The 26,752-nt window shown below is 46.1% G+C and overlaps 1 protein-coding gene across 2 annotated transcripts; it reads left to right on the top strand.

Annotated features, from left to right (window-relative positions):
- On the top strand, nt 1-26,207 carry NUP85 (nucleoporin 85). Of its 2 annotated transcripts, none has more exons than XM_069542120.1 (19): nt 1-365; nt 5,433-5,526; nt 8,986-9,148; nt 12,071-12,141; nt 12,756-12,799; nt 13,818-13,887; nt 15,142-15,263; nt 17,856-17,990; nt 18,084-18,206; nt 18,408-18,539; nt 18,780-18,886; nt 21,996-22,079; nt 22,234-22,299; nt 22,492-22,643; nt 23,365-23,482; nt 23,585-23,685; nt 24,944-25,095; nt 25,597-25,698; nt 26,030-26,207. In XM_069542120.1, exons 1-19 carry the CDS (start codon nt 333-335, stop codon nt 26,129-26,131), a joined length of 1,971 nt encoding a protein of 656 aa, XP_069398221.1. In that variant the 5' UTR covers nt 1-332; the 3' UTR covers nt 26,132-26,207. The 2 variants fall into 2 exon arrangements, with proteins under 2 accessions (XP_069398221.1, XP_069398220.1); XM_069542119.1 differs by having other exon boundaries at nt 129-1,072.
- The last annotated feature ends 545 nt before the right edge of the window (nt 26,208-26,752 follow it).

Genomic DNA, 26,752 nt, shown 5'->3' with positions numbered 1-26,752 from the left:
GCCGTCTCCGGGGGGCCTTCTTTCCGCCCGGCTCAGGGGTGTCCGCGGCGGCGCCGGCTCTGGCGAAAGGGGTCCCGTGAGGGCAGGCCGCCCCTAGTGCTGCCTTCCCCGTTCGTGTGGTCGAGGCCAGAAGGAGGGGCGCGTGGGCAGCGCCGCAGAGCGGGTGGCCGAGGCTCTGAGGAGAAGGCCCCGCCGCGGCGGGCCTCTGGGCCTGCAGGCAGTGCGGGAGGCGCTCACGCGCGGGGTCCTCTCTCGCAGCCGGCCCTGAGCCGGAGCCCTGAGGCGCGAGCCCTGGCGGCCCCGCGAGTTCCCGGCGGCTGTGGTGCGGCGCTATGGAGGAGTTCGACAGCGAGCCGACGGTCACTGTAAGGGGGCCCCGAACAGTACGCTCTCCCCCGCCCTGGGGCCCGGAGATTGGGTCCGCCTCGTCCCTGCCGCTGGCAGGGTGCCCGGCCCCTTCCCTCAGCACAGTTGCCCCCCGTTCGGAAGTCGCATTAATTCGCTCCCCGCGTGTGGGTCGTGGTGGTCGCTGGGTTTCTGCTCCCATGTGTATTCTGAGGAATACCTGGCCCTGGAGACCGCCCCCCCAACTCTGTTCCTTTCTGTCCCTTGCCTCCCCGACCTCCCTGCTTCTCTGGCTTTTCCTGTTGGGGTAAAGCTTTAATGAGCGGGTTGGAGCCAGGCGGAGATATTGTACGGCTTTTTTTCTCCCAGCGGAGCAAAGCTTCACGTCGCAGCCCCCTGAGCTTGGCTTCTGCTTGAGCAGGCCGTAGGTTTACCCAGTATAGTTCTCTTGGGAGACTGCTGTTGTTCAGTGGCCCAGTCGTGTCCGACTCTTTGCGACCCCATGGACTGCAGCACGCCAGGCCTCCCTGTCCCTCACCACCTCCCGGAGTTTGCTTAAGTTCAAGTTCATTCCATCCTTGATGCCGTCGCTTCATCTCGTCCTCTGACGCCCTCTGCTCCTCCTGTCCTCGATCTTTCTCAACATCAGGGACTTTGCCAAATGAGTCGTCTGTTCTCATCAGATGACCAAAATACTGGAGCTTCAGCTTCAGCAACAGTCCCTCCAGTGAGTATTCAGGATTGACCTCCCTTAAGATTGACTGGTTTGATCTCCTTCCTGTCCAAGGGACTTTCAGGAGTCTTCTCCAGCACCACAGTTCGAAGGCATCAATTCTTTGGCATTCTGCCTTCTTTATGGTCCAGCTCTCACAACTGTACATGACCCCTGGGAAGACCATATCGTTGACAACACGAACCTTTGTTGGTAATGTCTCTGCTTTTCAACTCACTGCCTAGGTTTGTCATCACTTTCCTGTCAAGAAGCAATTGTGTTTGATTTCATGGCTGCATTCACTATCTGCAGAGATTTTGGAGCTCAAGAGGAAATCTGTCATTACTTCCACCTTTCCCCCTTCTATTTGCTGCAGTGGTGATTGCAGCCATGAAATTAAAAGACGCTTACTCCTTGGAAGGAAAGTTATGACCAACCTAGATAGCATATTCAAAAGCAGAGACATTACGTTGCCAACAGAGGTCCGTCTAGTCAAGGCTATGGTTTTTCCAGTGGTCATGTATGGATGTGAGAGTTGGACTGTGAAGAAAGCTGAGCACCGAAGAATTGATGTTTTTGAACTGTGGTGCTGGAGAAGACTCTTGAGAGTCCCATGGACTGCAAGATCCAACCAGTCCATTCTAAGGGAGATCAGTCGTGGGTGTTCTTTGGAAGGACTGATGCTAAAGCTGAAACTCCAATACTTTGGCCACCTCATGCAAACAGTTGACTCATTGGAAAAGGCTCTGATGCTGGGAGGGATTGGGGGCAGGAGGAGAAGGGGACGACTGAGGATGAGATGGCTGGATGGCATCACGGACTTGATGGACATGAGTCTGAGTGAACTCCGGGGGTTGGTGATGGACAGGGAGGCCTGGCGTGCTGCAATTCATGGGGTCGCAAAGAGTCGGACATGACTGAGCAACTGAACTCAACTGAACTGAATGGAGCCAGATGCCATGATCTTAGTTTTTTTTAATATTTAGCCTTAAGCTGACTCTTTCACTCTCCTCCACACTCATCAAGAGGCTCTTTAGTTCCTCTTCACTTTCTGCCATTAGGGTGGTGTCATCATCTAAGTCTGTTGATGTTTCTCCTGCTTCTAACTTTGCTTCTTTGCCATTTAGCAGGGCTTACAGGTTACCAAGAGCTAAGAGGTGTAGAACAAGCCTAAGTGGACAAATGGAAATATTTGTCAGGGAGTATTTCTTAGGAGACAGGTGTGATGGTCTGGTATTCCCATCTCTCTAAGAGCTTTCCACAGTTTGTCATGATCCACACAGTCAAAGGCTTTAGGGTAGTTGATGAAGCAGAGATAGATGTTTTTTTGAAATTCCCTTGCTTTCTGTATCATCCAGCAAATGTTGGCAATTTGATCTCTAGTTCCTCTTTCTTTTCTAAGCCCAGCTTGGACATCTGGAAGTTCTTGGTTCGCATAATGCTTCAGCCTAGCATGCAAGATTTTAAGCATGATCTTACTAGCATGGGAGATGAGTGCAATTGTCTGATGGTTAGCACATTCTTTGGTACTACCCTTCTTGGGAATTGAGATGAAGATTACCTTTTCCAGTCATGTGGCCACTGCTGGGTCTTCCAGACTTGCTGACATAATGAATGCAAATCCTTGATGGTATTCTCCTTCAGGGATTTGAGTAGTTCTGCTGGAATTTCATCACATCCACTAGCTTTATTAACAGCAGTGCTTCTCCTAAGGCCCACTTGACTTTGCACTCCAGAATGTCTGACTCTGGGTGACTAACTACAACCGGACTAACTAGTAATCCGGTTCATTAAGATCTTTTTTATACAGTTCTTCCATGTATTCTTTCTATCTCTTCTTGATCTTTTCAGCATCTACTAGGTCTCGGGAGAATACTCCTGCTTTTTCATTGCTCTGTTTGCTTTCACATCTGTTTGAACTCTCAGGAGAGTATGTCAGATGTGGATGATATATGATGCTTAGAAGGAGATTCATGGCTGTTAGAAGAGGGATACCTATTCTTCCCCCATCTGGGATGCTCTTCTCTCTTAGCTTTCTATCCCACTCATTTTTTTACGTACAAGCTCCAGCAGCCTCTTTGTCAGAAAAGCTTTCCCTGACTTCCCTGACTAGGAAATATTTCCGTCTGTCTGTTTAGGCTTGTTTTGCATCTCTTAGCTCTTGGTAACCTATAAGCCCTGCTAAACGGCAAGCTGCCTGACCTTACGTTTTTGCTTTTTAGAAAGTTGAGATTCCTTCAGCTTTCTGCTGAAGCCATCAAATTGCAAAGCAGTATCTCACAAAACCAAAAACTGAAAATAGAAGTCAGTTCAAAGCTAACTGGACAAGAGACATGAGATCTCAAACGGCAGTGAACGTGGGATGTTACACTCTATAAAGCTTACTACTATATTCTATAGAGTGTTAACTTTTAATGCATATATGAAGTACTTTAAATGCTAAATATCCATCAAGGACTGTGTCACTGTTTTGAGGGAGGAAAAACAGACTGTTGGAATCACTGGGACTTTTTCAGACTACATGTTATCTTGCTTTTCCCTCCTTTCCTTATGTCAGAATCTTTGGATGGGGAAACTTTCCCAGTACTCTGTGCGACCCTGGAGAGCTACTTGCTATTGAACCATGACAATTAGTCATGCATTTACAAATGGAATGAAAACAATCAAAGCTGAATTTTGCCCCCAGTAGTGATGACTGACTTGTGACAACCCAGCTTTACATAGGTGTTGGGAAGACCAGGTAGGAAGACCAGGTTGGCCTTGTGGACACAGCCTCTCAGAAGGGCATCATCCATAGTCTAGAGTCTGAACCTCAACAATGAAAGTTTGAATTCAGTCATGTCTGTATTTGAGAGTCTGCTCTTTAAGCTTGCTCTATACACACTCTCAAGAGGCTGATGAATAACCTTGAAAACTATTGTCACTTTTTATAGGGTGAATATATATCAAGGCTCATGAAGGCCAGTTAGTAATTAGCAGATTCAGAAATGTTTCAGTGTGGATCCAAAGAGATTAATCTTGAGTAGTTTTTCTAGACCAATGGTATTATCTTTTTAGGTCAAGGACTCTTAAGAAATGTGAGTTACAGTTCTTGTCCTTTTTTTTTTTTAAGGGCTTCCCTGGTGGCTCAGCTGGTAAAGAATCTGCCTGCAATGTGGGAGACCTGGGTTGGGAAGATCCCCTGGAGAAGGGAGCAGCTACCCACTCCAGTATTCTGGCCTGGAGAATCCCATGGACTATAGTCCATGGGGTCACAAAGAGTCAGACATGACTGAGCAACTTTCACTTCACTTTACTTCACTTTTTTGGTTCTTTCCAGATAAATACCTAGAAGTGGAATTGCTGAGGTATGGGAGAGATGCATGTACTCAGTTGTGCCTGACTCTTTGCGACCCCATGGACTGTAGCCCTCTAGGCTCCTCTGCCCATAGGATTTTCCAGGAAAGAATAATGGAGTGGGTTGTCATTTCCTTCTCCAGGGGATCTTCCCCACCCAGGGATCAAACCTGTGTCTCCTGCATTGGCAGGCGGATTCTTTACCACTAGCACGACCTCAGTGGGTCATGAGGGAAAGCGGAGGATTACAAGGGTTGCTCCTGACAGTTGGGGAGGGCTTTGTCCTACTTCGGAAGTGGAATGAGGTTTGGGAATGAGCATCAGAAGTCCCTGTTTTGGGACTTTCCTGGTGGTTCAGTGGGTAAGAATCTACCTGCCAATGCAGGGGACACAGGTTCAGTCCTTGTTCCGGGCAGATTTCTCATGCTGCAGGACAGCTAAGCCCACAACTGGAGAAGCCACCACAGTGAGAAGCCCGAGCACCGCAACTACAGAAAGCCCGTGTGCAGCCATAAATTAAGTTCCTGTTTTGGCTCTTGATGTTATGGATATAGCTCTGGAGGTTAGATAACTCATAAAGGGTGGATTATGCAGTTGGATTTATGAAGCTGAGACTCAGAGGAATTGGTGTGACTGAGTTGGAGAAAAAAATAAAGCGCCATTAAGATGTGACATAGAGGCCATGGGATTGGAGGTCTTTTTAGTGAGTAATGGAGGTTCAATTCCTGTTTAATTTTTTTAACTGCCCTTTTTCTGAACTACAGATCACTAAATTACCATATAATAATTGATTAGGGGGTAGCTTTCCTTTTCATCAGCACTTGAGAAGTGGCAGGCTGGGTCAAGGTGCCTAACAAAACTCTTGCTCATTTAGGGTCTAACAGACTGGGCTTATCTCAGCCACACTCAGTTGTATTTATAGATTGATAACTTTCACGACCACTGATCACTAGAATTATACTTGCAAGTCAATTGAAAGCAAAGCCTTTAGGAAGAATAACAGTTTCTGTGCCTTTTTTTTTTTTTTTTCCCCCACTAGTGGATTCCAGGAGTGAATTCCCAGAAGAAGCAAATGTGTTTTGACTGGGGTCCAGGAGAGATGCTGGTGTGTGAAACCTCTTTCAATAGAAGAGGTAGGTTTTTTTGTTTCTCTTTTAGATTATCTGTGTTGGTACAATTTTTTTTTCTCTCTTCATTCTCTCAGATTTGACTAGCTTAGATATGAAAACAGTTGAACTTCTTTTGTATCATTTTCATTTTTGAAACTTTTTAGCTATTTAAGATTTTCATTGATTTGTGAGACTTGGCAGATGTTGAGTCCAGGGGAAAAAAGTTAACAGTGATCTTCCCAGTGTTAAAGTTTTCTTTATACTTAAAAACTTGAAGCTTTTTGTTTCCCTTTTTGTCCCTGAGTGACTAAGTTCTCTTTGTAGTAGTCCCCTCATTGTGAATGTTTGCTGATGTCACAGCCCTTACCTTCATTTTTTCATTGTGAACAAAATAACTTGTCCTCTAAGCTCCGTCAGGTGTCGGACATGGCTCTTACCTTTCCGATGGAGACTCCCTATAGTAGCAAGGTAAAATAGACTTCTTGATACTTGATTTTGCTTTCTCCTTTTGAAGAAAGAAATCTCAGGAAATGTTGAAAGGATTATTTTGTGAATCTTTGTCATGTTCTTTATCCAAATATAGAGGTTTTCCTCTTTTGTTGGGAGCACATTGAGCTAATGAAGGTCATATAATTTTAGCAAATTACGTAGTATGTAGTTCGTATGATTTTTTTTTTTTAATTAAATTTTTTTGCCACTTGGCATGGCATGTGGGATCTAAGTTCCCTTACTAGGGATTGAACCCATGACCCCTGCATTGGAAGCATGGAGTTGTAACCACTAGACCACTGATGCTCAGTAGTGTCTGACTCTGCAATCTTACGGACTGTAGCCCTCCAGCCTCCTCTGTCCATGGGATTCCCCAGGCAAGGATACTGGAGTGGGATGCCATTTCCTTCTCCAGGGAATCTTTCTGACCCAGGGATCGAACTCTCATCTCTTGTGGCTTCTGCATTGGCAAGCGTGTTCTTTACCACTGTGCCACCTGTGAAGCCCCTCGTGTAATTTTTAAGTAGAGTAGTTTTTCTTGATTTTATAGTTTGAAATGATCCCTGATGTTGCCAAATATCTATGGGATATCTTGGTATTGAGAATCTCAAGTTTGGTAGAGTGGTAGAAGTTGCTCAAAAGAGAAACTTCGGTGACTGTGTCTGAACAGCTTCTTTCCCTACTTAATGGGAAAGCTTATCAACATTTTAGCTTGTTCTTGATTGTTGGAAACTCAAGATTTTCTTTCTTTTTGTATTTATTGAAATCACATTCACAACAAGCCATTGAACGTTATCACAACCTATTTGAAAAGCTGCTATATGTGAAATTTCCATAAGTTGTTGGTTTATAATTTATCATTACAGAGCCTTTTCATCACTGTTGCAAGATAGTCTAGTCAGTTCTTGATTCTTTGTTTTAGGAATAATGGCAATAAAAAGTAATATAAAAGGAAACTTTATTTTGACATTTTGTAAGACTTTAGGTGTGGGTTTGTCTTATTTTTTGAGTTTACATAGGGTAATATTAAGTGGTTTCCTTTTTTTTTCATAGTATATTTCAATGGATAGAGGTGAAATGTCTTTACAGAGTATGCTAGTGAGTTGAGGGATAAAGTCTAAGATTAAATATTTGTGTATAAAAATTCACATATGTCATAAAGCAAGATCCTCTATGACCCACCTCCTAGAGTAATGGAAATAAAAACAAAAGTAAATAAGAGGAACCTGATTAAACTTAAAAGCTTTTGCACAGCAAAGGAAACTATAAACAAGGTGGAAAAAAACCCCCTCAGAATGGGAGAAAATAATAGCAAATGAAGCAACTGACAAAGGATTAATTTCCAAAATATACAAGCAGCTCATACAACTCAATACCAGAAAAACAACCCAATAAAAAAGTGAGGAAAAGACCTAACAGACATTTCTCCAAAGAAGACATACAGATGGCTAACAACCACATGAAAAAATGTTCAACATTGCTCATTATTAGAGAAATGCAAATCAAAACTACAATGAGATAGCACCTCACACCAGTCAGAATGGCCCTCATCAAAAAGTCTACAGACAATAAATGCTGGAGAGGGTGTGGAGAAAAGGGAACACTCTTGGACTGTTGGTGGGAATGAAGATTGATGCCGCCACTATGGAAGACTGCATGGAAATTCCTTAAAAAAAAAACTAGGAATAAAACCACCGTATGACCCAGCAATTCCACTCCTCAACATATACCCTGAGGAAACCAAAATTGAAAGAGACACATGTATCCTATTGTTCTTTGCAGCACTATTTACAATAGCTAGAACATGGAAGTAACCTAGATGTCCATCAACGGATGAATGGATAAAAAAACTGTGGTAAATATACACAATGGAATATTACTCAGCCATAAAAAGAAATGCATTTGAGTCAGTTGTAATGAGGTGGATGAACCTAGAACCTGTTATACAGAGTGAAGTGAGAAAGAAAAAGATAAATACCATATTCTAATACGTATATACGGAATCTAGGAAAATGATACTGAAGAATTTATTTACAGGGCAACAGTGGAGAAACAGACATAGCGAATAGACTTAATGGCCATGGGGAAAGGGGAGGGGAGGGTGAGATGTATGGAAAGAGTAACATGGAAACTTACGTTATCATATGTAAAATAGAGAGCCAACAGGAATTTGCTGTATGGCTGAGGAAACTCAAACTGGGGCTCTGTATCAACCTAGAGGGGTGGGATGGAGAGGGAGATGTGAGGGGGATTCAAAAGGGATGGGACATATGTATACCTATGGCTGATTCATGTTGAGGTTTGACAGAAAACAGTAAAATTCTGTAAAGCAATTATCTTTCAATAAGAAAAAAACACACATTAAAAAAATTCATATATGGGGGCTTCCCAGGTGGCTGAGTGATAAAGAGTCCACCTGCGAATGCAGGAGACATGGATTCGATCCCTGGTCCAGGAAGATCCCATATGCCATGGAGCAGCTAATCCTGTGTGCCACAACTCGAACCTGTGCTCTAGAGCCCAGGAACTGCAACTGCTAAGCCAGTGACCCACAGCTACTGAAATGCATGCCCTAGAGCCCGTGCTCCACAATAAGAGAAGCCACGGCAAAGAGAAGCCCCTGCACCGCACCTAGAGAGTAGGCCCCGCCCCCTGCAACTAGAGAAAAGTCCAAGCAGCAGCGAAGACCCAACACAGCCAAAATGAATAAAGACTAAAAGATTCACATATGAGGAACTTCTCCAGCTATTCGGTTAGGACTCTGTGCTCCCACTGCAGGGGTATGGGTTCCAGCCCTGGTTGGGAAACTAAGGTCCTGCATGCTGCATGGCCAAAATAAGTAAAAATAAAAATTCATGTGTGGCTAAATAATGTGTCATGAAATCAGTAGCAAAGAAGCTGAAGCTTTTGTAATTAGCTACTCAAATGAAAATTTTTAGAGTGCTTTGATGAGGATGATGGTGATCGATATTAATTTTTTTTTTCCTGTTTCAGAAAAATCAGAGATGGTGGCAGGTTGCCCCTTTATCCATATCATCCGAAAGGATATAGATGTTTACTCCAAAATCCTGAGAAAACTCTTCAATGAATCCCATGGGATCTTCGTGGGCCTCCAGAGAATTGAAGAAGAGTTGACTGGAAAATCCAGGAAAGCTCAGTAAGTTGGTTTCTGATAGGTGCTGCCTCCCACAACTGAATTTTGAAAAACCAAGTGAAATGCATCCTTCTCCTTTTGCACAGTGGATGGACCTCCTGGAGAAATATGGGACTCTGGGTTTGATTTTCTGGCCTCTGCTGGGCAGTGTAAGTGGTCATGGATGGAGAAGTCCTACAGAGAATGTGTGAATGGCTGCCAGTCGACTTGCTGGCTGCTTGATGAGCTTTCTTTGTTTCTATTCGTACTTCATTTACCCTCCAAAGAATAAAATTTAGGCCAGATAAGCACCCGAGAGTCATTGAATGAGGTCCCACTGTTGAGAGTTTTGTTTTGTCTTTAAAGAATTATTTTCAAGGCATTTTTTGGGGAAGAGACCAGAAAACTTGCATTGTTTATAGACTAGAATTGGTTGAAGTGTGGTTTGTGAATTAACTGCATCAGTGTCAGGTCCTTATTCAGGCCTCACCTCATATCTCCAAAATTTCTAGGGATGGATCCTAAAGTCTCTAGGTGAGTCAAGTACAAGTAGCGTTTGAGAGCCCCTGTGCTAGGTTTTTCTTAGTGTCTATTCATATGTCTAGGGAATAGATAATGTTGGTATTTGTGTTGGAAAAACAAAAAGTTTTTCCTGTGTTTCACTCATAACCCTTCTGACATCAAATGTGTGGGAATTTTCATGCACCAAGCAGTTCTCTGACCCCAGCTGGGTGTCCTACAATTCAATTCCTGTATTCTGACACTGCCTACCTGGAGATAGCAACAGATTCCACCAATTAGGGGCTCTATTGCACAAAACTGCCTCCCATTCAGATGCCAGTCACAAATAGTGGGTCCCCAGGTTACCTACAGCTGCTCTCCAGCTTGGCTATAAATCAGAGGTTCCCATGGTGACCTCAGGTTTGATAAATTTGCTGGAGGAGCTCACAGAACTCAAGGAAACAAGTTTAGCAGTTCATTAAAGGATATAAGAAAGGACCCAGATGGACAGCCAGGTGAAGATGAACGTGGGGCCTGGTCTGGAAGAGTCTCAAGTGCTGGAACCCCGTCCCTGTGGAGTTGAGGTGTGTCACCATCCTGGTACATGGATGTGTTCACCCACCTGGAAGCTCTCCAAACCCCTTGCTTTTGAGATTTTATGGAATCTTCCTCATGTAGGCATGATCAATTATTATCTCCATTTATGGCCCTCTCCCCTCTCTGGGGAAGTCAGGGACAGGGCTGATAATTTCAATTTCTAATTATGGCTTGGGCTTTCTGGTGATCAGTCGTCATCCAAGAGCTACCTAGAGTTGGAACAAAAGATGCTGCTAGTGCTCTTGTCATTTAGGAATTTATTCAAAGATTTTAGGAGCTGTGGGTCAGGGATTAGGGGTGAAGATTAGTGTTTTATTTCTTCTTATAAACCGCAGTGTCACAGTATTTTACTTCCTTGATAAGCATTTTACAGGTGAATCACCTTAGAGGATACCCTGGTCAGCATGTGTGTGTGTCTGTGTGCTTATGAAAGATCACTGGTGACAAGAGGCTCTGGTACAGGATATTGATAACTCAGAGAAATCTCTGTTGACCAAAGCATGTCAAAAGTCCTGTAATTCCCTGAAGGCAGGGACCCTGTCTTGTTTATATGGGCCTTCTGCTCCCAAATATCCTCATTCCTCTATATAATAGATGCTTTTAAATATTTGCTGAATTTAATAAATTAGTGAACATGTGAATGTCCTGCTAATGGTGGGAGGGTAGCTCCTGTTTTGTGTGTGGGGGTCAGCACATCATCTTGGTTTTTGGCCAGGTGAGTTACTTATTTGGGGCTGAGTCTTGACTGAAAAATTAAGTGAGAGTGTGTGCAAGTTACTTCAACTGCTGCTGGCCCCGTTGTAGCTTCTGTTCATCTTTAAAGGGAGCCAGAAAGTAAACAAAAATAATGGAGCCAGTAGGCAGCATTTAGGTCTCTTCATTTAGAACTGACGTTTCGTCCTAAGGATCTACATCTTGGTAACTAATAGCCAGTTCCTTTTCTGTTTGTTTTGTTCTGCTCTTTCCTTTTTTAAGAACTCTGTTTTGAAATAATGTGAAACATACAGAAAAAGTGCAAAAATAATAGACTTCTGTACATACCTCATCCACCTTTTCTGATGTTAGTATCTTGTACAACCACATTACTGGTATTTAAACCGGGAAACTTAAATGTTGATGCAGTATGATTAACTGAAGGCCTTATTTCAGTTCCACTATTTTTTCCACTAATGCCCTTTTTTCTCTTCTGCAACCAAATGAGGTTGCATTTAGTTTTTTTCTCCCTAATCTGCTTCATGGCCTTATCACTTTTGAAAAATATTGACCAATTATCTTGAAAACTGTCCTGGGTTTGTCAGATGTTTTCTCATGACTGAGCAGAGATTATGCATTTTTAGCAAGAATACCAGAGAAGTGGTGCGATGTGTCCTTCACACATCACATCATGAGGTTCGTGATGCTGATGTTTTATTATGTTTATATTGACCTTGATCACTTGGTTAATGTGGTTTCTACTGGGTTTCTGTACTATAAAGTTATCATCTTTCCCTTTGTAACTAGTATTTGGGGGGAAAGCTCTGAGACTATGAAAATCCCATTTCTCCTCAAATTTCAGCCACTAATTTTAGGATCCATTAGGGGGTCTCATTTGAGACAGTTAATATCCTTGTGGACTCATGGATATTTCTTTTAGTCCCTGGGTTATATGGTATTTTGTTTATTTTGTGGCTCAAGTTGTTTTAGCTTTGGCCATGAGGAACTCCTTCAAGTTGGCTCCTGTCTGTCAGCAAGCTTTTTATCTTTTTTTTTTTTTTTTTTGGATACTTTCTATCATCACAAGATGTTTCTTATTTTCTGTCACCGCAAACTGTTCCAGGTTCATCTTGTATACCATTTCATCTTTTGTAGATTGGTTCGAGTGAGTAAAAATTACCGATCAGTCATAAGAGCGTGCATGGAGGAAATGCACCAATTTGCAGGTAAGTATTGTGTGTATGTGTGTATGTGAGAGTAATTGAAGTATTTACCTGGCTATAAGTACTACAAGGTAAAATCTGATTGACATTCTAGTTTAACACTCACTTTCCTATCTTACATAATCTTTAATTTTCTGGCAGTTGTCTTGAGTACTGCTGCTGCTGCTGCTGCTAAGTCGCTTCAGTCATGTCTGACTCTGTGCGACCCCATAGTCTTGAGTACGTTTTAGAGCAAATTAGAACATATTATGTTAGCAGGTATGAGGCTAAAGGGCCAAATTAAAGACCTGTGACAATTACATTCCAGTTCTTTGATCTTGGTGATTGAAGGTTAGCATAACCCCGAGAGCCATGTGACTCGTAGATGCTGGTAGAATCTTGTATAGCATGGTGGTCTCTACGTTTGCCACATTGTAGTTGAAAGGGACACTTGTCATTTCTGGGCTGTGGTTTGAGATCATTGATGTACAGCAGAGATATGAAGCATGTTTCCATAAAAATCTGTAGTGAAAATGGGTGGTCATCAGAAGGCACAAGCCATAGTACCTGCATATGAAGCTCTTTAACAGTAAGACTCAAGTTACATTGCTCACTTAAAATACTTTGTGTTTTGTTAGTTGCTGATAAAGATTCAGCCAGGGGCCGCCAGTTCAGCAGCCAGGTAAGGGGGTGGGGCCGCCTGTGTCATACTAGCACCATTCATGTCCTTCTGAGTCCTCAGTAGCCACCAGGGGTGGCTTTGTAATCACTGATACTGCAGACGTCTCTTTTCTTGCCAGGTAGACAGGCAACTCCTTGGAGTGGTAAGAAGCATCTTGAACCTCCTGGTGCCCTCTTCAAGGCTTAGCACCTTGGAGCACAAGGATGTGCTTGATAAACACTTGTACAAGTTTTTAGCTCTTAAGGGAAATATAAATCCTAACCACGTTGTGTCACCTGAGATAGTGAGCTGAGGTTTTAGAACCACTGGTTAGTCTCATGAACAATACTCAATGCACCAGTATTTTTAAATGGCAGATTGTTACATTTTAGTTGGAAGGTGACTTAAAGAATTCTCATTCTTTGGTTAGAATTTTTATATTATTCAAACCCAGTAGTCAGTAGGGACTGGTGCACCATCTCTGAAGTCATCAGACCATTTATTTTTCCTTATGATTAAGGTATAAAATTCTGTGATTGTATAAGGAGGATGATAGGGGTACTGCATATTCCTAAGGTCAGTGTCCACAGCTGATTTATTTTGGAGTCTTACATTGGGTTTACTTTTTTAATAGACTGTTTCCTAAACATCAGTCCCTTGAATATCAACATCATTAATTTTTGCTGTACCTGTATATTATTATATTATTTGCTAAATATTTTTCTAAAAATCAAATCTCCCTTTTTACTAAGAGCTGCTTCCTAAAGTATAATATTCATCAAGATTGGGTGTAAAGAGCTACCTACATTTTCCTAACGCACATTAAAGTAAAACCACAACCATTAAAACAGAAACTATTATTCTGTGTCCCACCCCCTAAAATTCTCTGACTGTCTTGTGGGGACCCCTACCATAGGAACAGTCTATAAATGTTGAGTTAATGAATGACCATCATGTGTTTCAAGCTCTGCTTTGTTTCTTAGCTCTAGGGGAAAAAAATCTTTGGGACGTTTTCAGTCAAAACTTGTTCCTTCCTTAGGTCTCCATTCTGTCGGCAATGGAACTCATTTGGAACCTTTGTGAGATTCTTTTTATCGAAGTAGCCCCAGGTGAGCACAGAATGATCTTGTCACAGCGGCAGAGGTGTCCCCCTACCCTGTCCTGTGCTGTGCTGAGTGTTTTGTTGCCTAGAATGCTCTTTTCGTTGCTTTTCATCAATATAAGCATTGGGAGGTGTTACAGGATGCCTGAAGAAGCCTGTGTTTTTGTCAAGATACTGCAAAGAGTCAGAGTATCTTCTGAAAACCTTAGTTGTAGGCAGGTGACCCCTAAAAAATATGAAGAAACAGATATTAAACTAGTGTGCGAAAGGGGTGGTCCATATTTATACCATGGACTGGTGAAGCTTTAGAAAGTTTTAGAAGCTCGGGAGAGGTGTGTGCAGGTTCTTCAGCCTCCGAGGGAACCAGCCCTCCCAGCTCCAGAGACTTTTAGCCTCCTGAAACACAAGACAGTACATTTCTGTTGTTTAAAATTTTAAGAATGAAAAATGTTGTACGGATGTGAGGCAAGATTAGGTGGTGGAAGGCAGAATCCCTTAGAGAATTCCTTTGCTGGTGATTGGGTCAGGGGCAACCCTACAGCTTCATGCGTCCACTCTGAATTATTCTCTTGATCTTGAATTTGATTGTGGTCAGTACAGTATCCTGTGGGCAGTACAGTGGGCTCTCTGTGGAGGGGCTGTAGGCCTTTTTGCTTTCTTCTAATGGTTTGTATTTACTGTTGTCCATAAGTGTGTATTAGTAGTCTCTCTGAGGTCACAGCTTTTCATTCATAACTCCTGCTCAAGCACTGAGCAGCCTGAAGTTGAATTGGGTGGCTGTCTGCCTGCCTCTGAAGTTGAATTGGGTGGCTGTCTGCCTGCCTCTGAAGTTGAATTGGGTGGCTGTCTGCCTGCCTCTGAAGTTGAATTGGGTGGCTGTCTGCCTGCCTCTTCGAGTAGATTCTGAGGACTGTTGCTGTCCTTCTATCACGTTTGTGTGCCTGGTGCCTAGTCAGTGCCATCCCCATATGGCCACTGCTGATGTCGCCGAGTATTGCGTAGTGGTGAAGAAGCTGGGGGTGGTCGGGCTGGTGAGATCTGGGTCTCATGTTCAGCGCCCCCAACGATTCAGTGAAAGGTTGAGCTGCGTGGCACAGAGGAGGTGCCCACAGAAGTCCGTTCGCTAGCTCAGCCCTGTTGTCAGGAGCACACGCCCGCTCACTGAAGAGGGACAGACCACTTCCACCATAGTTCGCTCGCCTGCCCTACATTCTCTGTACTTTGAGAAAGTGGAATCTACTGCTTATGTGTTTCCTCCCAGCTGGCCCTCTCCTCCTGTACCTCCTTGACTGGGTCCGACTGCATGTGTGCGAGGTGGACAATTTGTCAGCAGATGTTCTGGGCAGTGAGAATCCAAGCAAACACGAGAGCTTCTGGAACTTGGTAAGACCCTTGTGCGTGCTGGGCCTCCCTGCCTTCCTCCTCGTATTCTCTTTGGCCTGGGCCCCTGGGCTGGCCTGCGGGTTTCCCTGCTGAACCCGTGTGCGTGTTGTTCTTTGAGTCTGTGATCATGGAGATGTGCTTAGGGAGGCGTGCTTAGGGAGGTGTTTTCTTCCCTGCTCCATGGGAGAGTTTTGAACTAAGTTATCATGTAAGAAAAATAATGCTTTGTAGACTTCACAGTGAGAAAGGAATTTTGATCTGTTTGTGGATCTAAGAATGAGACTTGGTGAAGACAATGCAAAGCCGATGGATAGGTGCTGGGGTAGGGGTTTGATGTCAGTGAGCTGAGGGCTGTTTTGAGGTGTTAGATGTGTTCTGAAGCTGAGTTGTGATGATAGTGCCCAACTCCATAAACTTACTCAAATTCACCGAATTAGACACTTAAACGGGTAAATGTTTATAAGGTGTACATTGCAATCAGTAAAGCTATTAAAAACAAAGACATTGATGATCCCAGTCATTTTGGATGGTCAGTTTGAAAGTTTGTGTGTGTGTGTGTATTCTGTGTCTGGGAGAGCAGTACTTTTCCATTCACCTATACTGACCTACGACCCAGTATGGAGCGACCAGGGCGGAGGTTGCTGGTTGACTTGAATGTTGGAGACTTATATCATCTGAAATTCAGGTAAAGAGCTGCTGCCTTTAATGCTGTTTCTGAGGCCTTCGGGTGCTCCGAGATCTGTGCAGGTAAAGGGGAGAGCCTTTGTTCAGAAATGGTTGGGCCTAGGGTTTAAGTGTGTGATTCATTCACTGTGTATTTGAGTGGTGCTGTGTGCAGGCCCTGAGGAAACAACCAGGACCAAAGCAGGCAGTGGTTCCTACCCTTACGGAACTTGCATTCTGGGTGGGGAGACCGGAAATAAATATAGAAGCAAGTAAAATATGTGTAAAAGCGAAGCGCTCTGGAGAGAAAGAGCAAGAGAGGGGAATTGGGAGTATTAAAGTCGAGGAAGGGCACCCTTGTGAGGTGACGTGTGAGTAGGAACCTGAGGAGGTGACGAGGAGTGAGGGCTCAGCTCCTAGAGAGGCAGTGTGGTGGTGATGCTTAGTCACTTGGTCCTGTCGGACTCTTGGGACCCTGTGGGCTATAGCCCACCAGGTTCCTTTGTCCATGGGATTTTCCAGGCGAGGATTCTGGAATGGGTTGCTGTTTCCTTCTCCAGGGGATCCTCCCTACCCCGGGATCAAACCTGCATCTTCTCATTGGCAGGAGGATTCTTTACCACTGAGCCACCAGGAAAGCCCCAGAGAGGCAGGGTAGTTGAATGCTAAGAACAGAGTCTGTGGTGCCAAGCTGGCCAGGTTAGCATCCCAGCTCTGCCTCTTACCATCTGTGAGCTCTAGTGAGTCACTTGACTGCCTTTAGTTTCTTCGTGTGTGGCCTGGAGAGTGTGACACCTGTCCCACAGAGCTGTTCTGATTCGGTTAGCTGAAGGAGATAAAGGTATGACCTGGCTGATGGACACAGTAGAGCTCCCGTTCTACTCCTGAGTCAGCTGGGGTACAGAGGACATTAGAGAGTCAAACACAGGAACACTGTGATCTGACTTAGAGTTCCTTTTCTTTTAAAAAATATTTATTTGGTTGTGCTGGGTCTTAGTTGTGGCATGCAGGCTCTTTAGTTGCAGCATGTGAACTCTTAATTGCGGCGTGTGGGATCTAGTTCCCTGACCAGGGATGGAACCCAGGCTTCCTGCATTGGGAGCACTGAGTCTTAGCCACTGGACCAGCAGGGAAGTCCCTGATTTAGGTTTTCAAAGGCTTTTCTGGCTGCACTGCTGAGAATAGAGCAAAAGCAGAACGGAGAGACCAGCCTGGAGGCTCAGGTCCTAAATCAGGCAGCTGTGGTGGTAACTTGGACCCGGGTAGGAGCTGAGTGGAGGAGGTGGTAAGAAGTGATTTGATTCTGGATGCAGTTTAAAGGTACAGTGATAGGATTCGCTAATGAATTGGATGTGTAAGAAATAGAAGAATGTGGGTTGGTGGGTTGGAAGCGACCCGGTGTTCATTTCGAGGCATGTTAAGGTGCCTGTGAACCAAGTGGAGCCATTGGCAACAGGATGTGCGTGTTTGGAATCAGGGAAAGGGACTGGGACTGGGCAGCATGTGTTTCCTTGGCTTGCTTCTTCTTCCTTTTCTTTTGCCGTGGCTAGCAGGATCTTAGTTCCCCAACCAGGAATTGAACCCAGGCCATAAAATAGCATGCAAAAACCTGAACCAAATTTGGCTAACCCAGTATTTGAACTAGAACTTTTTCTTTTAACTGAAACTTTTACAGATCAGTGCTTTATTTGATGCACTTTGGTAATTTTTATTTTCTGTTTCATTTTTAAAAAGTCAGTCACCTGCAGTGCGATACAACAACACGCAGTTTGAAAAGCATGGTACGGGTTAAAACTAGAAGGTTGGATGAATTAAATTACCTCTGACGGAGAAACCATCACACTTCTCCAGGATGAGGAAGCCAAAGCAGGCTGAGGGGACTGGCTGCTGAGCCTCCGCCTGGATGCTGTGTTCTTGGTGTCCTCCCAGGTGACCACCTTGGTGCTACAGGGCCGGCTGGACGAGGCCCGACAGATGCTTTCCAAGGAAGCCGACACCAACCCCACCTCTGCAGGCATGTGCCGAGTCCTGGGGGACCTGATGAGGACCATGCCCGTTCTCAGCGTATGTGGAGCCGCCTGGGTCGCAGAGAGAGGTTTATACAGGGAGCGTGAGGGGCTGCCGTGGTGACCGCCCCTGTCTGCGTCTCTCCCACAGCCTGGGAACACGCAGACCCTGACGGAGCTGGAGCTGAGGTGGCAGCACTGGCACGAGGAATGCGAGCGGCACCTCCAGGACGGCACGTTCGCCTCCAACCCCCACCTCGAGTCCCTCTGCAAGGTCTGCTGGGAGCGGGTCCTGGCCAGGGGCCAAGCCAGCTCCTCCTGGAGTCCTGGCATCCAGCCCAGCAGCAGCTCCTCCTCAGACGGGGCTCTGTGTGGGCCCTGTTGGGAAGGAGTGAGCTTTCGACTCAGCTGCTCCAGCTGAGATGAGCCTTACAGGGAAGTGTCCCCAGAGTTAAGGGACAGCGTCTCTTCTCAGGTCCTGCTGGGAGATGATGCCGCCCTGCTGGAGCAGAAGGAGCTTCTGAGTAACTGGTATCACTTCCTGGTGACCCGGCTGCTGTACTCTCAGCCTACGGTCAAGCCCATGGATCTGCACCTCTACGCTCAGGTGCGTCAGCTCCTCCAGGAGGGGAGGGGAGTCGGTGTCCGGGGCTCCACTCCCTGCCAGTCACTTTCACCGTGTGGCCTTGTTGACTTGACCCTCCCTGGGGAACAGAGGGGGCTTTCCTTGGGCCCAGTTTGAAGGACCCCATTGCCCTTCTCCCGGGTCCCCTACACAGCAGCCCTGCCTGCCCCCTTGAGTCTCTGCCACCATCCAGGGACTGAATGGGTCACCACCTTTCCACAGTCCAGCCTTGACCTGTTTCTGGGAGGTGAGAGCAGCCCAGAGCCCCTGGACAACATCTTGATGGCAGCGTTCGAGTTTGACATCCACCAAGTGATCAAGGAGTGCAGGTAGGACCTGCTGCACCACCACCATGCTGGGCGCCTCAGGGCTGCAGTGCAGCGGCTGGTGCATTCACCATGTCACACGCCCGTCACCGCCGTCCTTTTCCAGAGCGTCCTGCTCCTTCCTGTTCGTGTCTTAGGCTTCTTCCCACAGACCCGCACCCCCCGCCACATTAGGTAGACAGTGTCTTCTCTGGACAAGCCTGGGGGCCTTCCTGAGGCTTGCAGGCTCCTGTATCTTTAACAGTTTACACTTTAGGGATGTTTACTTAAAGTAATATTGCAAGAAATTACTATGGTATTTAAAATCCAGAAATAGCCAGCCAGCTTGTTTCTTGGAACCTGATGGACATGCAGCTACCTTATAGGACAGCACTTCTCTGGTGAGCCAGGAGCTACCACGCCACCACACGGGGCTGGGTCTGTTCAGAGCAGAGACTCTACACCAGCCCTCTCCCCAGATCTCTCCCCAGACCTTCAGCAAGGCAGGAAAGGGAGCGTGAAACAATGAATCCAAAGCAAAGCTTTCCAGAATCCCCACATGTAGTCGGTCAGAGAGAACTTCCCCTCCCTCCTCGTGCAGAGGGAGAAGGCTGGGAACCACTGGGGCAGGTGGCCCTGCTCAGGCATTGAATTCACTGACCTCCACACTGGATCTTTTCTTTGTTAGTGAATCTGGGCAGTGGGAAGGTCTCCCCGATTCCACCCCCCACCCCCACCCCACCCATGCTACCTGCTCTTGTGTTTGGCTAAAAGAAAGCCAAGGCCCACCATTCAGAAAATGGTGTTAGACTTGGAGAAAGGAAGGTTTGTGTCCATATTCTTTTCACAAACCTCTAAAATAGGGACTGGTTGGAACTGGAAGATAACTTAACAGAATTCAGCTGATTTTGGCGAGGGGTTGTATCTGCAGTGAAGGATCAGTGGGGATGGCTCCCAGAGGCACAGACACTAGTCTTTAGCTTTGTCAGTGTCTCTGTCTCTAATTCAAAGCAATAGGCATTCCAGAATGTGTTGTCTGTTACAGGCAGTGGGTTATTTCTTCGAGGGCTTCCTTCATAAGCCACATCTGGGATTTTAGGATCAAGACAGATTTGAGCTAAAGAGGAAGGAAGGACAATAAAAAAGGTAAAGCACCTTGCTGTTTTCAGTGGTTGTAGAAGGAAAAGGTAAAGAAGTGTAACAAAGAGGCGTGGTGCTAATGAACGCCGCTGAAAAATGCATCACCCCTGCCAGTCTTGAAGGAGGAATGATCAGACTTGCAGCCCCTCAGTCTGGGTGTCCGTCTACCCTGGCAGGCAGGAAAAAAATCGAGGTATTTCCACTAGCTCGGAATCTAGGAGCTCGGGTTTTCCTGATCAGTAAGCTTCTTCCTGCCGTACTCTGAAAAGCAGGTCCCAGACCTCTGCCCATTAACTGAAAGAAGGGCTGAAGTATCCTCAGAGAGAGAGTGCCCTCTTGGACGAGGAAGGGTGGGATCTGGGGTCTCCTGAGCACTAGCTTTCTCATGGGTTGTTGTGGTTAGGCCCCAGCTCGCTTCCCAGGGGACAATAGCGCCTCTGTCTCGCTGGGGCGCTGGTGGTGTAGGGGAGCCTTGAGCTGCAGGTCTGGTGTCAGCTGTTCACTCCTCTTAGGGAGAATGAGGGAACCCTTCCTCAGCTAGAAGGAAGCTTTCTATAGGGGTACTTGATGCTGCCATGTCAACCATGCCAGGCTGTGGGGCAGACAGGGCTCCAGAGGCAGAGCAGAGAGACCCTGAAAGTGTAGTCACTCAGTCATCTCCAGCTCTTTGTGATCCTATTGACTGCATGTAGCCTCCAGGCTCCTCAGTCCATGGGATTTTCCAGGCAAGAATGCTGGAGTGGGTTGCCATTTCCTTCTCCAGGGGATCTTCCTGACGCAGGGATTGAACTCACGCCGCCCGCATGGTGGGCAGGCTCTTTTACCATCTGAGCCATGAGGGAATCCCAGGGAGGCCCTGGGAGATCACAGTTTACCAGCTCCTGCTGAAGGGCCACCACGTGTTTGCCTGGCATATCCACAGCTGGAGGAAAAATTGGATTTCTTCTCTTGTGGGTTGCAGCTGCCAATTCTTGCCATCCAGCAAAAGGAAAAGGGGACCTGGCATGTACTTCACAGAACGACAGCAGCCCCAGGGCAGGGCAGACAGCCCATTTAGTCAGTCATTCAGTGTAAACCAATCCCTACTCTTTTTATATCCTGAGAGCAGGATTTTTTACCCTAGCAACATTGAAGGTGCTTTTCCCTCTCCCAAGATTTAAAAAATACTCAAGCATTATATACAGATACAGAAAGGCCTATGCCAAGTAACAAATTAAAAATGTAACTCAAAATGATGTGTTCACACTGCAGTGAGTGCCTTGGTGTATTCTATACAGAATGCTAGTGAGCTTACAAAATTTGGCGATATAAAAAACTTAACATCTGGAACATTTAGAGGGCCCTAGAAAATGTCATTTTTAATAAGGGCTAGAGATGATTTTAGGTTTTGATTAAATGTGGTTTGGGGATGGACTTTTAGACCTTCGTTATGTGTCAGATTACATATCCAATAAAACCAGATTATTAATCATGTAATCAAGCAAAAAATAATTTTTTATACAAAGTATTAATAGACAATACAAGGTGGTTTTTAAAGTGCTGTCATGTATATATAATTGTGTTCATCAAATATGCTAATCAAAACTATGCAATAGTGAGAAATGTTAATAGAACGTAAACAGCAATCCAAAGGCACACAGACATAGTTCTTTGAATTCCGTGTTTCATCAAGAATCAAATCCCATTGGTTTTTTTCATCCTTTTCTTACCCATTACCCTGTATCTGCATTCTCTATATCTCATTGGGTCCTTGGATTTTATTTTTCGGTGTGACGTTCTCCAATAAAACGTCTTGCTGGCTGCTGTCTTGGGGTTGAATGTCCTTCTTGGTGTGTTATTAGTCCCCACCTAGCGGGCAGACAGAGTCCAGCTTGACACTGTCCCTCCCCTCCTTTTATAGCAGAGGAGGTGTGGGGCTCCTCTTATGCTCCACACCTGGGGGCCATGGCCGCTCACCCTGATGTTGCTTCTCGCCTTGCTGTCTGACCCGTAGCCTTGCCCTGAGCAACTGGTGGTTCGTGGCCCATCTGACAGACCTGCTGGATCACTGCAAGCTCCTGCAGTCGCACAACCTCTAGTGAGTACGCCATGGCCATGCCAGCCTTTCTGCTTGCTGCCACCCAGGCCCTTCAGGGCGGGGTGACCAGAATGCCCCAGGGGAGGTTGGGCTGCCGAAGAGGGCCCTGAAGAGCAGCCCGGGAGCCTTGGTCTTGTGGTCTGTTCTCTGCCAGCTTTGGATCCAACATGAGAGAGTTCCTCCTGCTAGAATATGCCTCAGGACTCTTCGCTCATCACAGGTAGGAAGGCCGCAGGGTTGAGGGGCAGCGGGGTGCTCTCTAGCAGGCACTGCCGGTAGACGCGGCTCTCTCCCGTCTGGTTCCTTGAGGGCACAGGGTCTGGGGAAGAGCTGCCTTGGAGGCTGGTTCCCGACCCCAGGGCAGCCTCTGGGCTCTCCAGCCCTCATGTCTATCCCCCTCGGACCCATGCAGCCTGTGGCAGCTGGGTGTGGACTACTGTGACCACTGTCCAGAGCTGGGCCGGGTCTCTCTGGAGCTGCATATTGAGCGGATCCCTTTGACCACGGAGCAGAAAGCCCTCAAGGTACTGCGGGTCTGTGAGCAGCGGCAGATGACGGAGCAAGGTGAGTGGACTCTCCTCCCAGCCTTCAGAAAGTCTGGGCAGTAGCTGCCAGGAGGTGAGCCAGAGCGTTGGAGAATCCCTGGGGCAGGGGGAAGAAGAGCTGGGGGCCCACTGGGACCTAGAAGCAGTCAAGCACGCTGCCTGCTATAAAGGTCCTGACCACTTCTACGCTCGTGCTTCCAACCAGAGGTCAGGCTGGGGCAGCCGTGGTTTGTCCTGTCCCAGGGGGGTTGCTGTTGCTGGCTCAGGCTAGCTTGGGGGGATGCAGGACTGGAGATGCCTCAGGAAGAGCACGGGGAGACGTTGAAGTTTGCCCCATCTCTTCCCCCTTCACTGTTGAGTGGTACAGGCCTAAATAGTTATTCTTCCCAGAGGCACTGCGTGTTTATGACTGTCCCTGAAAGCATATAGCACTCAAGACCCAAAGCTTGGTAGGATTTTCAGCATGTGGACAGATAATGACGTGCTGATATGTGGGGAGCCTTGCATATATTCTTGCTACCCCTGACGTGAAACCTCCTCAGAAAGCCAAAGCCTACCAGGGTGGGTCAGACTGTTAACGAGGCCAGAAGACAATTTATAAACCTCACAGTTCCTAGTTCTGCCCAGAGAAGCCACATAAAACTCAGAGGCAGTAGGAAGGCTGTTCCTATCTCAGCAGGGTTTGGGAATGGAGTGATTTGTAGGGTGAATGGTTTGCCTTTTCTCTTTTCCCTGCAAAGTTCGCAGCATCTGTAAGATCTTGGCCATGAAAGCGGTCCGCAACAATCGCCTGGGCTCTGCTCTGTCTTGGAGCATTCGAGCCAAAGATGCTGCCTTTGCCACGCTGGTGTCAGACAGGTGGGCTCCCCTTCTGTGTGCTTCCTGGGTGCTGCCTGGGAAGCTGCAGGGCTGAGGAGGGGGCCTGGGGCTGCCGCTCTCATCTCTGGGCCGGCCTTGCAGGTTCCTCAGGGATTACTGTGAGCGAGGTTGCTTCTCTGACCTGGATCTCATTGACAACCTGGGGCCAGCCATGATGCTCAGTGATCGACTGACGTTCCTGGGTGAGTCTCTGAGCTGTCCCCTGGACCTTCAGCACAAGCGCACAGATAGGGACTTGCACAGAAGTTCTAGACTTCTCCAGTCCAAAACACATAGAACTCTGAGGGGCTTCCCTGGCAGTCCAGTGGTTAAGACTCCGTGCTTCCACTGCACGGGGCGCAGGTTTGATCCCTGGTGGGGGAACCAAGAGCCCACATACTATGTAGCATGACCAAAGGGGGCAAAAAAACATCAAAATACATAGGCGCCTATGTGGTCTCTGCAAAGAGTATTTTTTGCTAACATTTTCTGGTAATTTGAAACTTAGAAATTGTGAAAGTAGTGTAAGGAATGAGACTACCCTACACACTTTACCAGGTTAACCAGTTATTTGTTTTGCCTTATTTGTTTCATTCTGTCAGTCAGGTTTTTGGGGAATAGTTTGAAAGTACGTTGGAGACATTGTTTCTCTTCCTCCCTAAATATCTGAGCATGTATATCCTAAAGAATAAGAATATTCTCTTATTTAACCAGTTATGAAAATCAGGCGGTTCAGCATTGATAGAATACTCTCACCCAATCCATATTCTGATTCCATCAGTTATCCCAATAAAGTCCTTTGTCATGAAGTTAGTTTTCGTATCTCATCAATGCCTCTGCCTTTGTTGGTCTTACTTAACCTTGATGTTTTTGCAGTCTGTTCAGCTCTCTTGTAGAATATTCTTACTTTGGGTTTATTCATGAACAGCCTCAGGTTATATACTTGGCAGGAATTCCACTGAGGGTATGTGTTAATAGGAACTCCCTTAGTGGAGTTCACCTTGATCACTTGGTTAAAGCAGCATTCACCAGGGGTCTCCTCTAAAATTTATTAAACAGATTTATTAATCTATGGAGCTGTACTTCAGGATTATTTAAATCTCCTCAGACTTTGATCCACTAGTGTTCATAACTACTGGTGATTTTATGACTGCCAATAAAATTGTGTTTTAGTTGGCATTCCCCTATATGGAACTCCCCTTCCTCCCATTTATTCTTTCATTTATATCAGCCATGGCCTCGAGGGTTATTTTATTGAGTCTATTATCACCCATATCTCTCGTTCATTTTGATGCTTATATTCTCCCAGGTTTGGCTCTTTGGAGCCCCCTTTAAGCAAGGATTTTGAATCCTTTTGGTCTCGTTGGGTGATGAGCTTAGAGGCCACTTTGGAAGAACTTCCTTGCTCTGGGGTCTCTTGTTTAGGGTCACAGGTGACCTAGTGCTCTCTCTTCCCAACAGGGAAGTACCGCGAGTTCCACCGCTTATACGGGGAGAAACGCTTTGTCGATGCCGCTTCTCTCCTCCTCTCGTTGATGACGTCCCAGATTGCCCCCCGGTCTTTCTGGATGACGCTGTTGACAGACGCCCTGCCCCTTTTGGAACAGAAACAGGTACAGGTTGAGTCCACAGTGTCTTTTATCCCGTAGCTGTTGCAAATGTATATCACCCATCGTCTCCTGAGTAGGGGTGTGTGTGTGCCCCCCTCTGGGAATCTAGTATCTCCAGAATTCAGTTTTCGTATCTCATCAGTGCCTCTGCCTTTGTTGGTCTTCCTTAACCTTGACGTTTTTGCAGAGTCTGTTCAGCTCTCTTGTAGAATATTCTTACTTTGGGTTTATTCATGAAATAATAAATACTAATTCTAGTATTTCCAGCGCCCACTCTGGAAATCTAGTATCTCCACAAGAAAATGACTTGAATGAGGCAGCCGTCCACTGACGGTGCTCAGCCCAGGACCTTGACGAGAAGAGCTGGGAGTGAGTGGGGCCTCTCACTCCCCAGCACACTTCTCCACATGAGATATGAGAAAGGCTGTCTCAGCCCGAGCCCTCGCACAGACCACTACAGGCACTGGCTGGGGAACAGCTCCGCGAAGCAGCCTCTCCCCACAGGTGATTTTCTCCACGGAGCAGACATACGAGCTCCTGAGGTGTCTGGAAGATCTGACCTCAGGAAGGCCGCTGTGTGGAGAGCCTGACGTCCAGCAGCTCCAGGTCAGTCTGATGGTTCCAGGATGGAGGAGAGAAGGCCCCTGCCCCACAAGATGTTGGCCCCTTACAAACTCACACGCCTCTCACATTACCACTTGTGACTATGGCACACTAACTTTTTAGAAGGAAATGGGGTGATTTTAGTGTTCTGGGATCTCGATTTTTTTCCTTTCCTGTCAGTTGTGGTGGTCCTCTGCATGCAGCTTGGTCTCATATGAAGAACTTGCTGGAAGTTACTACTGACTGTTGTGTGCCCTTTCTCTCCCTTTGGATTAGTCTTGGGAAAGAAGGAAAACTTTCTGCTGGTCTTCACACAGGCTCTCTTTGCTTTTAGGATGATGATATTGAAACCACCAAGGTGGAAATCCTGAGACTTGCTCTTGCGCGGAATCTTGCTCGGTCAATTATAAAAGAAGGCTCATTGGAAGGTTCCTGAAGCTGGCTCCAACATGGTATCTTTGTAAAGGCAATGTATATACACTTTTAAAAGAATAAATGTTTCTTTTTGCAAATACAGGCAAGTTCTTACAGAACTTAACAGTTCTTACATGTGGGGAGGTTTTAACCTGCCAGCACTGGAAACCTGAAGTAGCCACCTTGGTGAGAAAGCATCCCTGAGGTTACGGGGAACACAGAGCCCTCCTGCCTGCAAGTAGAAACCTGAACAAGAGTGTTCAGCGGTTTGCTTGTGCATCTGAAACTTGGCTTCACCTCAGAATCATCTGTTAACTTTCTGGTTATCTTTTTTATTATTTAGCTTTTTATTTTGTGCTGGAGTATCGCTGGTTAACATTGCTGTGATAGTTTCAGGTGAACAGCGGAGCGACTCAGCCATACATATACATGTGTCCATTCTCCCCCAAACTCCCCTCCCACCCAGGCTGCCCCATCACAGTGACATTGAGTAGAGTTCCCTGTGCTGTACAGTAGGTTCTTTGTTGGTTATCTCTTAAATACAGCAGTGTGCACATGTCCATCCCGAACTCCCTAACTAGCCCTTCCCCTCATCTTTCTCCTTGGCTAGTTATCTTCTTTAAAACAGGAAAGTCTAGGAACT

This window comes from Ovis canadensis, chromosome 11 (assembly GCF_042477335.2).
Source record: "Ovis canadensis isolate MfBH-ARS-UI-01 breed Bighorn chromosome 11, ARS-UI_OviCan_v2, whole genome shotgun sequence".
NCBI lineage: Eukaryota > Metazoa > Chordata > Mammalia > Artiodactyla > Bovidae > Ovis > Ovis canadensis.
This window is presented reverse-complemented; position numbering and strand designations above follow the sequence as displayed.